The sequence below is a fragment of the Silurus aristotelis genome (assembly GCF_946808225.1).
Source record: "Silurus aristotelis genome assembly, chromosome: 3".
NCBI classification, from domain to species: domain Eukaryota; kingdom Metazoa; phylum Chordata; class Actinopteri; order Siluriformes; family Siluridae; genus Silurus; species Silurus aristotelis.
The window spans coordinates 22,354,384-22,368,013 of NC_139576.1; the positions used below are offsets into that span (position 1 = coordinate 22,354,384).

General features: G+C 39.5%; 1 protein-coding gene across 2 annotated transcripts in view; it reads right to left on the bottom strand.

Annotated features, from left to right (window-relative positions):
- The window catches only part of fign (fidgetin), a 39,624-nt gene extending 27,277 nt beyond the window's left edge, over nt 1-12,347 (bottom strand). Inside the window, exon 1 of one of the 2 annotated variants that reach the window (XM_083538002.1) lies at nt 11,972-12,347. In XM_083538002.1, coding sequence (XP_083394128.1) covers nt 11,972-12,236 — 265 coding nt within the window. In that variant the 5' untranslated portion in view covers nt 12,237-12,347. Of the gene's footprint in view, nt 1-10,936; nt 11,412-11,971 lie in introns of those variants that run through there. The other variant, XM_083538003.1, reaches the window with a different exon arrangement.
- Between the last annotated feature and the right edge of the window lie 1,283 nt (nt 12,348-13,630).

A 13,630-nucleotide genomic window follows, 5' to 3' on the forward strand; every position in this document is an offset into this window, starting at 1 on the left:
CATTCAGGAAATCTTTACTGCTTTAAATTCCTCAATCATTGTTTCTAAGTAAAGGTGTTTTTTCCTTTCAAGAACTGGGTCCTAAATATCTATTAACAGGAGCCACTGTACAAGCTATGGGTCGTGCTTTTGTGTGTGTGTGTGTGTGTGTGTGCGTGTGTGTGTGTGCGTGTGTGTGTGTGTGCGTGTGTGTGTATTCCCAGGCCTTCAATGTTTTTTCTCGCTCTGTCAGTGCTGTGGTTGTAAGTGAAGGCAGATGAGAAGCAGACTTTCCCTCAGCAGTGTGTGTTTTCTGCACTCATCTGTCACTGGTTTACATACATGCAGTGACACCTCTAGTCTCAGCGGGAAGCCGATGTCAGCGTCGTGCCCCGCTAAAGGCAGTCTGCTTGGGTACGCTGCTTCTCCAGGTATCTCTCTGGAGAGGCATTAGGACTTAGTGACAGTATGACAGCACACACACACACACACACACACACACACACACACACACACACGCACAAACACAAAGGCTTAGCATACAGACATACACATGCGCTCCTACAGAAAACGCTGACTTAGCTCCACATAAATTTCATTGGACACAAAATTTCAACCCCTTGGCCTTGGAGCTACAGAACTTTTTGGATGAATAATGGAAACAAAGAGGTAAAAAAAGGCTTTTGGAAACATTAAAAATATGCTGGGGATGAAATATTGGGAAAGTGTGAAATAAAGGGGAAATATTTCTGCGGGCCAAAAGTGCTAAAAGGATAAAAAAGGGATAAAAGGGATAGATAGAGCAATTTATCGCTAATCGGCCAAACAAGTGCCGGTTTCCTTGGCTCATCCATTTCTTGAGACGAATTTAAAAGCGTGAGCCGTAATCCAGATCTCGGCTCGCACCTGCAGCCTTTCCTTCCGCTTATTCTCGAGGGCTGAGAGGTGCAGGTGAGCACAAAGCCAAGAAGCGTCACTCTCTTCTGGAGCTGCTATTTTGGACAGTGTAAAGTCAACATTACTCCCTAAGGTTTTCTGCCGATAATGAGCACAAAGGAGGCGTCAGCCCTCATAAACCTTGGGAATGATGTTGCGCTTCTTATGAGCGCTCTTTTTTCCCTCATTCTCTCCTTCTCTTTTAAATTAATCTAATTCCATGTGGACACTTAAAGGGCCCGTCAAGTAGGACACATTCTAAACAAGCATTTTTACTGCTGCCTGTTTCTTAAAGAGGAAGAAACTCTTAAAGGGCAACAATGAACTGAATAACAAATAAATATTTTATGTGCACAACACATGCCATGCATAAATGCTATGCCCAATTATCTGCTTCTTTTTCAGAAAGTGTCATAGGGTATAACCACTAAAACAAAATTCCTTTATTTATTTAAATCACTTTCTTTCCCTCGCAATATCTGCTTTATCAAACAAATTGTCAACATACTAACACGAGTGAAAATGAAAAAATGACACTTTGACCCAAAGCCATTTGATTTAGAAGAAATAATAAAAAAAGAAAAAAAAAAACAGAGCAAAAGAATTATGCAGAAAATAGAATAGAGGAAAAAAAAATGTTACATTAAATATATGACTGGAAATAAAATAAAAAAAGGAAAACTGATTATTTTTCAACCTGTATGTTGAAGCCTGTAAATACTGGCGTTTATTTTAAGATTAATAATTGTACAAAACTGTATTAAAAATATAGTAAATAAAAACCACATCAAGGTGATATTAATTCTGTAGTGCTGCAATTTAACAATTAAACAAAAGCGTTAAAAAAATTATACATTAAAATGAGATGTATATAATACATATACATAGTACAAAAAATGATTTCTTTCATTTTGTCATTTATCCGTACCTAATGGTTTGTAGTATCAGCATTTCATTAAGAGAAGCCTTCAGGCTCTTTCAAAATCAAATTGGTTTGACTTTCTACTATTGTAATAGGGTCAGTTTCGGTAATTCTTTTAAGAGAGGTAAAAAGGAAGGAGAGAAAAAAAATGAGAGAGAGTAAATGCAGAGGGCAATGAGAAACAGAAGAAAAGAAAGTGGTGGTGATGTTGGTGTTGGGGGAAGAGGGGGGTCACTGTAGGGTAGGGCAGCTGTTCTGACATCCTGAAAAAAGAAAAAAAAAAACACATCAATGTCCCTAGGGAATGATCATTACAGCTCTCCTCTCCTAGGCCTCTAAACCTAAATGTTTGTGATATTAATCAAGTGACTCACAAACCCTTATTTTAGTAACAAGTAATTAGGAGGGGTGTGTAGAGGGGGGATGGGTGAATGAAAAGAATTTAGTATTTTGCATTAATGCAGCTGATCCAGTGGAATGACGCTAGATATTCAGTTTGACAATGTCAACTGCTTAACAGACCCGTTTTCATTTAGTGCTGAGTTACTGAAGTATAAATATATACAGTACTGAATATATATATATATATATATATATATATATATATATATATATATATATATATATATATATATATATATATATATATATATATATATGGCATGTAGAGCAGTTCCAGCAATTAAATTCATCAAATGCATATTTATTTTGTAATTACCTCTCAGCTGGAGGACACGGATGAAGGGCACCTTTCAAGCACACACATTCTCTTATGCAGATTCGCTTTAATAATTCACATGCATTACAGCTCATTCCAACAGCACCAAGCATAAATATTTTCATATCATATACCCAAATTAAAGGTATACCAGAGTAATAACCAGGCAGCAGTATGCACACAATGTGTGCATGTGGCAAGTTACATTTTTCAAACTTTATCTAGAGCTCAAAATCACCTTGGCAAGAAATGTTATAATAATCGTTTAGAAGCAGATTAAAATTTTGTATTAAAAAAGTTTAAAATGTAAAAAATTTGTATTCGTCTCACCACTGCATCTTTCCATTTTTTGATAATAAATACTTAAATATATGCCGACAGATAAATAACTGGAAAAAAAAAAGCTGACTATTAAAAGGGTTAAATAACTGTAGGTGTCTGGGTGTGGCCTAATACTTCTTTTTTTTTAGTGATGAAGACAATTCTTTTCATACTCCACACTCCTTATTTATGAGGTTATACGTAAATATGACGCAAGATATAGCTCTAATGCATGTTTAATGCACCTTCTTTATAAAAGGCAATTTACAGTGTAAAGTGTGTGTTATTTATTGCACATTTGTTAGCAGCTTTGCCGATCCTGACAGGGACAGGAACGTACCCGCCTCGGCCCAAATAGCACCACACAGACTGCATATTAAGGTGGCAGGCGGTGGGGTAATACCAGAGAGAGAGGAGGGGAGCAGTAAAAGCCGAGGTGAGTCGGGGTCACCGTTGTGTCGGTGAGCACCACAGCTGAAAAGTGCTGCTCCACAGACGGCTGAGATGAGATAATTACATTACGGCTCATCATTAGTGCCGGCTGCCTCCCCCACCGGCTAACGCTAGAAGCCTCCAGTCAGAGCCCAGAGCCAGAAGAGGGGCCAAAAGTGTGGCTACAGATTCCTGATAAGTTCCTACAGCTACTGTTATCTGCATCGCTTTGACATATTAACAGGAGCTAACACTGAATATTAAAATATATTGAAATGTGATCAGGCTTAACCAAAAACTGAGGTCATGCCTCTTCCATAATATTTCCTTACACATTTATTTTTTTTCAGTCTATAGATCGCAAACAGCCCAGTACAGCGTCCAAATACCAGTGTATGCCGGGTCAATGGTCATGCCGCTGCCCTACAGCTCTAGCTGGCTAGCACTAGCTCAGAGCTCTATAGCACTGCTGATGGATGCTAACCACTAACCTCCCTATGAGGCTTTGCATGCTTCAGGCAAAACTCTCTCTCTAGGCCTGACACCGTAATCTTCATGGCATTTTACCAACAATTCTTTATCTCGTTCCTCTTCTCCGCACTTGTCTTACTGAGCTCCTGTGTGCTCCTGGCTTTCAGTCCTCCAGATAGTCCTCAAACAGCACCTCTGCTTTGGAGCCCGGCTTCCCTACGTCAATCCTTGGCGTGGTGCCAAGCTGCCAGCGCGTCGGGCCCGTACCGAGGATGAATGGAGCGCTGGGAAGTTAGCGGAGCGCCGCGCCAATCGCACACATCTCCCTATGATCATCATACTAATTAAGATCCAACTGCTTTTATGTGATCTTTAGTAGTACATCAAAATATCAATTTGAGACAATTAGCTGCTGAACGTGATGACTCAATTCATCATTCCTGAAGGATTTCATTTTTTCTTTTTTCTCTTGCCAGTGGGAGGAGGAAGCCAAAATATTGGCGCTCACATTCAAGCACATGAATGTTTTCTGTCATGCATATCAATAGACAATTTTTCTCAGAGGCTAATTTCGATGCATTAATTACAATTTTATGTTCTCATTAGATGATATAATTCGCTCTCCAAGCTGAGCTCAGAATGACTGATATTCTGAAGCCATGTTTTTTCCCCCTCCCTCTATGTCTTTGTGTAATTTACAATGCTTCCGATGAATTTAAATGTCAAGAAACATCAAATAAATGAATAGGAGAAAAGGGTTTTTAGCACCCTGTAATAAAGCTCCGCTTGCTGGAAGGAAACAGGTGACTTTTTGCACTGCACCCTTTAGACGGTAAGGGACAAGAACTAATTTACAATTTTACTTAATTAAAACCTTCCACATCCGCATATATCAAGGACATAGAGCATGGAAGAGAGTGGAGGGATTCAGATATAATATTTGGGCCAAGGATAAGAGGACTTTAAGTGAACAGGAGGAAAAAAAACATTGGTGTTCCAGCAGATTTTAACAGGCTAAACGTGTAAAGTATTGTGGATCTTTATGTGATTATCATGGTGACTTTTTTTTTCATTATATTTTCACATCACTGCCCATAGAAATCCTTCCTGGAGAGCGCAGCACACCGCGCTGAAGGAGGACTGCAAATGCACGGCTCATTTTTCAAGGTTGTTCGGTGATAAAAGCACGTTATTGGTGCAGCGGGAGACAGCCACAGACAATCCATCTGCTCCGCCGATATTCTGCACTCTATACAAACTGTCGCTCTGCTGTGGCGCAGGTCTTGCCAGGGCTGGGATCAAATCGTTCAATTTCACAATTTAGAGAAGGCCAAACAAGCAACAAACAACACGGAAATTTTTTTTCCCCTCAAACTGCTAAGAACGATTTAAAAAGGTGACCACCAGCACAAGAGCAAGGGTTAAAAGAAAACGCTGCCTTAAATAAAAGCAGGGATAGAAATTCACGCTGCCCTCTGATCAGACCTGAAACAGCTTTGATTCCACTCTCTGGCTATCAGAAAAAAATTCAAAACTAGCATGTAATGTCTTTGACAGAGCGCAATGCACAAATGCTTCGAACCTGAGTGCTCATCACTTACTGCTATCCTTATTAAAAGTAAAAAATACTTTTTGTGTCAATACTAAAAATGATCGAGCTAGATTAGTTAACATTTTTCTAGTTTTCTGTCGTTAAGTTTATTCTATATTTTTTAATGAGGTGTATGCATGTATATATATATATATATATTTTTTATTTTGATTTTTTTAATATATGAGAATATTTATCATGTTCCACCTCCAAACAGGTACATAGAAAATCGAACATGTCTCTGTATATTTCTGTTTGTGACTACCTGTGTGTCACCTGAACTAAACAGCATAAAATTCTGCCTTCATGGAGCCCATTAAGAAGGGAGCTTATCATGTCTAATTAGTATGTAAACAGAGAAATGAAGACGTCAGTGATTAAGGTAAACGTCTATGCTCCTGTCACTGTAGAAGGGAATGCTAATTGCTCATATGAAACTGTGAATGTAAAGGAATGTTGAAGAGGGACAGTTAAAATGTATTATGATTAAACCTCACTGTGGACACCTGGGGATCAGCGGTTTGAAATCACTTCTGTGCAGACGTTCTACCGTCGCTTTGCTTCACAGCCAGATAGAGATCCGGTGAAGGGCAGCGAGGGAAAGTAAACCCAAACGCCGAAGACATATGTTAGGCTCACTTTTACTGGATTACAGCAGTTGTGTCAAGAACATGGACTACTACCTGTGTGCAAAATAATAAAAACGCTCTAAGGTTCTAGTTCTGACCATCTAAAATGACACGTCTGATCATGACACCGCGATCAACCATGATCTCAAATTTCTCCTGAACAAAAGTCAGCAAGCAATGCTGCGTTTTTTCTAAACAAAATGATCATCTGTTTTATATGAGCCGATAACTTTAAAAACAACATTAAAAAATCAAACGTTTCCCCAAACTGGAATGTGAGCAGTTCACATCCTGATGTCAGCTCGGTGTGATTGCTGCGGTTACGATGCTGTCAGGTTGTGTTGCCTTGGTGATGCGTTGTAATGAATGGAAGTCCAGTGTGCGCAGCAACACATTTACGTCGATCTGTCAATCTTTGTTACTGCGGCGGATTCAGCGTGTCTCTCGCCAGCCGTGAATCGAGATGGTGATCGAAAAATGCTGCCCAATATCACATGCACTTACACACACACACACACACATATTCTTTCTCTCTTTCTCTTTCTCTTTCCTAGCTTTTTTCCCTATTTAATTATCAACTTCCAAAGAAAGGCATAAACATTTTTCTGGATTAGATGCATCCTATATGTCATGTCAAAAAACCTTGACATGACATATAGTCTTAAAACCATCAACAAGTTGTCTGCGCAAAATAATTTGCTCAACAAATGATTAATAAAAAATGTTGTGTGTGTGTATATATATATATATTTTATTTTATTTTTTTAATACAGATATAAATTTCATCAAAGATTTTATTTGAATTTTGCACATTTTGTTTTAGGGATTATTTTTTTCTCTACACTATATATAGCATTCAGAAGTGAATTCAGCTTTTTAACATTAAAAAATAGACGATGGACAAATGCAGTCCATTACAGGTGGAGTAATAAATCACTGCACACACAGTTTACAATAATCCCATTACGCTATTAGTGCACCCATATTCACCAATATTTTTGTTTAGGTACGCTAAACCGAAAAAAAAAAAAAAACAAATTAAAAAAACCATTCTTCACCATGTTTTAAAGTGATCTATATTCACCAATTGATTTGAATAATTTTTAACAAATTAAATATAACTACTCAAAACTGACAGTTTGTGTGTTCTTTGTTGTTTGGTAGCTGCTATTTAGAGCAGCTCTGTGGAATTTTCACCATATTTTCCCTTTGGCTCCATGACTCAGGACAGCATGCACAGAGGAGCTGGGGGTGTCTGTATACAGCAGGGGTAAATGATAATATCTATTTAAAAAACATGCATTCACATATGCTGTCAATCAGGCAGAGAGTCACAGAGAGAGCAGAGAGAGAAAGAGAGACAGAGAGAGAGACAGAGAGAGACAGAGAGACTGAGAGGGAGAGAGAATGTGGCAATCCAATGGGCAATATATGTCTAAATAAGTGTGTGTGTGTGTGTGTGTGTGTGTGTGTGTGTGTGTGTGTGTGTGTGTGTGTGTGTGTGTGTGTGTGTGTGTGTGTGTGTGTGTGAGGTGGGGGAGGGGAAAGCAGAGGGAGCATGTCAAGGATTTGAGGTCCTTCATCTCTGCAGCAGAGCTTACACATCTCTCAGTATAGCAACCGACAGCTGCAGCTCCTTTCTAACGTGCCCCAACTTAGATCATCGAAAGAACTGACAGCACTATGTGAAACGCACAAAGATAACACAGCCAGCTGCCATGGGAGAAAGAGAGAGGGAAAGGAATAGAAAGAAAGAGAAAGAGAGACAGCGAGACCCACAGAGAAAGGAAGAGAGAGGGAGAGGGAGAGAGAGAGAGAGAGAGAGAGAGAGAGAGAGAGAGAGAGAGAGAAAGAGAGAGAGAGAGATGCGGGGGCTCTCTCAGCAGAAATGCAATTTGTATTTGCATGTGTCTCTCCCTGAGGGGTTTCCTCAGTTTTCCTGATGAAAAACACACGAGACAACATTTAACATATTTGCTTAAAGATGACAACCCGCTACTGATTTCATTCGATCTAGGCTTTTGTCTCGAACGAAGCAGGGTGTGTGTGTGTGTGTGTGTGTTGGGCGGTGCTTGAAGAGAGAGAGAAAGAGAGAGAGAGAGAGAGACTGAATGAGGTTTGTTACAGAGACTGACAAATGTATCCGTCTGTATGGATGAGTGTTTCATCAATTTGAAACAGGCCCTGAGATCCCCCAAGGTGCTCGTCTACCAGCGGGTCGACTTCTTCTACAGCTTCCTTTAATTGTCACCATTACACTGAGATAAAAACTGTCAGTCTCATTTATACAAACAATCCCAAGAGGACTGTGCCGGTTAGACACCCAACCCGTTACACTGTGCCAGATTTTTTAGAGCACCGAGGGCTCAGTCCAACTACTGACAAATGAGTACAAAGAAGTAGAAAATCACAGCTAGCAAACTAACATCTAGAGAATGAAATTGTACTCTGAAGGAGTTAACTGGTAATGCGTGTGTCACAAACAAACTACGGACACTAAAGTGTCGATCTAAAGAAAAAAGTTCTGCCTTATATTCACTGGGAAAATAACAGCAAGAGTTAGAATTTATTTAAAAGAAAATATCGAAATGATACTAATTCAGTGTGTTTAAGGAATAGTTGCTAAATGTCGGCTTGTGTGTACAATCATAGCAACTTTCTAACAAAAGCGTCCTTTCTCCTTTCACTCTTATGGACTTATAAACATTCATACTAAATACAACACATTTTTTATGAATATCTATGTGGTCAAATATGATATGGCTGGTCCTTATGCTACATTTTATCACCACAAATGATCATTAAATGTGCTTGAAAATAATTCACAAACTATAAATAAATAATAGATTTTTTTTTCTTTAACGAACAGCTGTTTTAAGCAATTTAAGTATACATTTCTTTCGATAAAATGCTAAATGTATAATAATATAAACTAGCTTGACAGTACAGTTTTATTTGTTCTGTTAAAATGAATCTGTTTAAAAAAAAGTTTTAGAAAATTCTTTTAAAAATTGCACAAATTAATAATTATATTAATAAAAAATGTTATGCACGTGATATAAAAGTATTAATAGTATAAAACTTGCGAATGCGTGTATCCCTAAGGCTGCGTGCTCAACACGAAACACGTCAAGTTAAAGAGGGTGCTGAAAAGGGGAGGGGTCAGCATTTGTCATCGAGCACACCACAAAACTCAACATGAGGTTTCATGTCAACACACACTCACACACATGCACGAACACACACACGCTCACACAATAACGAGTGAACGATGCTGTCAACTTGGTTAACATGTTGATAGGCACATTGGGGGTTAAAACAGAAGTATGTGAGACCACCGCAGCTTTTCCACACATCCTCCTCTCGCTGTGTTAAAATAATCAGCCGGGGCAACGACCTTAAGAAAAACTGCTACTGAATAAAAAAAAAGGAAAACCTAAAACTAAAAATCTGTCTGAAACACTCCAGTAACATGCTGGATGAGAGAGAGCTGATTGAAAAGACTTGTACTATAGATTAAATGAGGCCACTTCTGCCCCAGTCAAATGAAATCTAAGAAAACAGATTATTCATCCTTTTTTACAGCACCATCAGGCCAAGAATACAATAAAACTTACAGGAAATGCCATCAACAACATGCATTTTGATAAAAACACACTACAGGAAGAAAAAATCCCTTCGGTATAATAAATCCATGTGAATATGTAAATGTTAATTGTTCTCCTGATGGATCCCAAGTGAAAAAGAAAAGTTGAAAACACACTTGAAAGTGTTTTGATTCTGTGGTTAAATGCAAACGCTTTTCGGGTGCGCAGTGATTTTTCATCGCTACAAAAAGAAAAAAAAACTCTTCCAGGGAAATATTATTTTCAAGATAGGCATGCATTACTGGAACGATCCAGATTAGATTAGAAAACTGATGTGTGCTTAATATTGTCCACAATCACTCAAACAAATTGTGGAAAACAAACATTTCTGAAATTGATTTTAAAATTTTAAACAAAATGTAACTGTTTACACATTACTCTTGTCCAATCATGTTAAACAAGTTAAGTCTGACAGCTTTAGAAATAATAACACCTAACCTATTTAAAATCAGGTGTATTTAAAGACGGAATGTCCAAAATCGAACATCGGATGTGGATTACAGAAATATACACTATAACGCTGTACTGGGCAGGTTGTAAACAACATGACCGGGCTAAATAATGCACGGAGACGAATTCAGCTAACTGTCCGGCAAACTTTCTCACAAACATACACACACCTACAAGACAAGGACCACTAATGCATAAAATGGCCCCTAAAATGGCTATGCATGCAATAACATACACAGCACACACTTATAAGTAAGTTATATATAGTTATATAATAAAAAAAAGGGTTAGGGTTAAAGTGAAATTTGATGATTGAGCTATATGCAAAAATAATTCAATTGAATAAAAAAACAAAAACAAAAAAACAGGGAACAGAAAAAAGTGAGGAAATAGAAAAAGTATATACAGTATACATAAAACAAAGTACCAAGTGACAATGAAATTGAAATGAATGATCATTCACAACATACAAACTGGATTATTATTATTAGTACTTATAATAATACTAATACTACTACCACTATTACAACTACTACTACTAAAAATAATTATTCAATTTTTTGATCATTATTATTATTATTATTATTTATTATTATTATTGTTGTCCATGCAGTCTAATGAGAAAAGATTATCTGATGTACTAGATAACTCGAAATGAGATCTAAAATGGATCTAAAACGCGCTTTTTATGCAAGGCACTCAAACAGGTAGGCGATCTGTCACTAAACACAAATATGATCATCTATGATGATCATCGTCTGCCATGCATTAAGATTAAAGACTACACACAAAGCGCCTGTACGAGGTAAAAGAAAAAAAAAGATAGCGAAAGAGACGTACCATTAAGAGCGGTGCTACTGATCATCACTGCCGGGATAGAGCAAGGGGAAGTGGGGGAGAGAACAGAGCAGAGCCGCAGGAATTCCGAAAGCCGGAGCTTCGTGGGGGTTTTTTCAGAGCGGCCACTTTTCCTTCTCTCCGCTATCGGATTTCCCCTTTGCCGTATAACCCGGGGGTGGGCAGACGGCCTTTATTTCATCAGGTACTCATTTAACCTACATGCATATATTTAGGGAGGAGAAGGCGCAATAGCTGCAACAATAAAAAAAACCTATTGGGGAGCTCAGAGAGAGAGAGAGAGAGAGAGAGAGAGAGAGAGAGAGAGAGAGAGAGAGAGAGGTGGGGAGTAAAACCACGCATCAGAGCTCATGTCAGTTTTCTCCCCGAGCTTCCTCCTGATCAAACTCAATGCATGGCGTTTAAACCTGACACTTAAAAAGATATCTTCTCCTCTCTCATCATGTCATCGCATGGCTTTTTTTTTTTGTTGTTGTTTTTTTGTTTTTTTATAAATATCTCACCGTCGCGCTGTGACTGAACTGTGAACGCAAAAACCCGCTCGTCTCGCACGACAAAACTTTTCAGCGGTTGAATACTTTTACTTCCCTCCGAGCCCAGAAAGTTACTCTGAAACAATTGCAGCCGCACCCCGGAGTGAGGGAGAGGGAGAGGACGTTCCCTTCTTGCAGCCGGCAAACGCCGCGATGATCAACGCAACTCCACTATCATTCAGAGGCACCGAACTTCGCCCACCCCGGTGCACTTTGGCATTTCGCAAACGCCCCCCTTCTAAAAAATCCCGCTATTCTGAAAATGAAAATCAACCATGTGTTTGGTCCAGTTTTTTTTTTTTTTTTTTTTTTTCATAGTGATATGATGATTGTGATGGTGGTGATTATGATGATGCATGGAAGCGATCCTCTCCAGAGAGTTGTGCATTGGCGATAAAGCAGTAAGGCGCTCTTCCGTAGTCCAGGGTTGTTGTTTTTTTGTAAATGGTCGCTATGCGGCTGAAACGGCAGCATGAAGTCTTACCTGCGTGTGTAACAGGGGAACGGCGGAGGTCAGAGCCACATCGATCCGATGGGCTCGCGGGCGGACGGCGGCTCGGGCTACGCGCGGGCGCTGGCGATCTGAAACCATTCCAAGTTAGTGAAGGGGAATAGACTGACCACTGCCTCTGCCATGTTGGAATTTCAAACCCCAAACAGCTGCGCCGTGCAACAGCACAGCACGCCGCGCACTGCGCATGCGCACTGCGCTCAGAGCCAAATTCAAAGCTAGGGCCGCGCGTTGACATGCGTTGAAGCACACACGCAGGGGAGGCTCACTCATTCATTACTCCCTCAATCTCTCTCTCACACACACACACTCATTCCCTTACTCCCTCAATCTCTCTTACACACTCATTCATTACTCCCTCAATCTCTCTCTCACACACTCATTCCCTTACTCCCTCAATCTCTCTTACACACTCATTAATTACTCCCGCAATTTCTCTCTCTCTCTCTCTCTCTCTCTCTCTCTCTCTCTCTCTCTCTCTCTCTCTCTCTCTCTCTCTCACACACACTCATTCCCTTACTCCCTCAATCTATTTCTCTCTCACACTCATTCCCTTATTCCCTCAATCTCTTTCTCTCTTACACTTATTCATTACTCTCTCAATCTCTCATACTCATTCCCTTACTCCCTCGATCTCTTTCTCTCTCACACAGACACTCATTCCCTTACTCTCTCAATCTCTTTCTCTCTCACACTCATTCCCCTCAATCTCTTTCTCTCTCACACTCATTCATTACTCCCTCAATCTCTCATACTCATTCCCTTACTCCCTCGATCTCTTTCTCTCTCTCACTCATTCATTACTCCCCCAATCTCTCTCTCTCACTCATTCCCTTACTCCCTTAATCTCTTTCTCTCTCTCACTTATTCATTACTCCCTCAATCTCTCTCTCTCTCTCTCTCTCTCTCTCTCTCTCTCTCTCTCTCTCTCTCTCTCTCTCTCTCTCTCTCTCTCTCTCTCTCTCTCTCACTCATTCCCTTACTCCCTTAATCTCTTTCTCTCTCACACTCATTCCCTTACTCCCTCAATCTCTTTCTCTCTCACACTCATTCCCTTACTCCCTCAATCACTTTCTCTCTCACACTCATTACTTTACTCCCTCTATCTGTCTTTTACACTCATTCCCTTAATCCCTCAATCTCTTTCTCTCTCGCACCCATCGTTACTTCCTCAATCGCTCTCTCACACTCATTCCTTTAATCCCTTAATCACTTACCCTCTCTCACTTATTCCCTTTAATATGTCTTATTCATTCCCTTCCTCTCTCAATCATTCACTCATTCCCTTATTCTCTCAATCATCCCCTCACTTACTCATTCACAAATATCTCTTAGTCTCTCCCTCACTCACTTATTCCTTACACATTCCTCTTACTCTCTCACTCATTCCCTCATTCTCTTACTCAAATCCTCACTCACATGTTCCCTTACTTTCTCACTCATTTTTTCACTCTCTAACACACTCGTTTCCATTACTCACTCCCTACCTCTATCATTCATTCCTTTACTCACTTTTTCATTTCCAGTACTCTCTCACTCACACATGCCCATTACTCTCTCTTTCATTTTTTTACCTCATTCACTCATTCCTTTATTCTTTCTTTCACTCACTCCCTCACTCACTAATTTCCT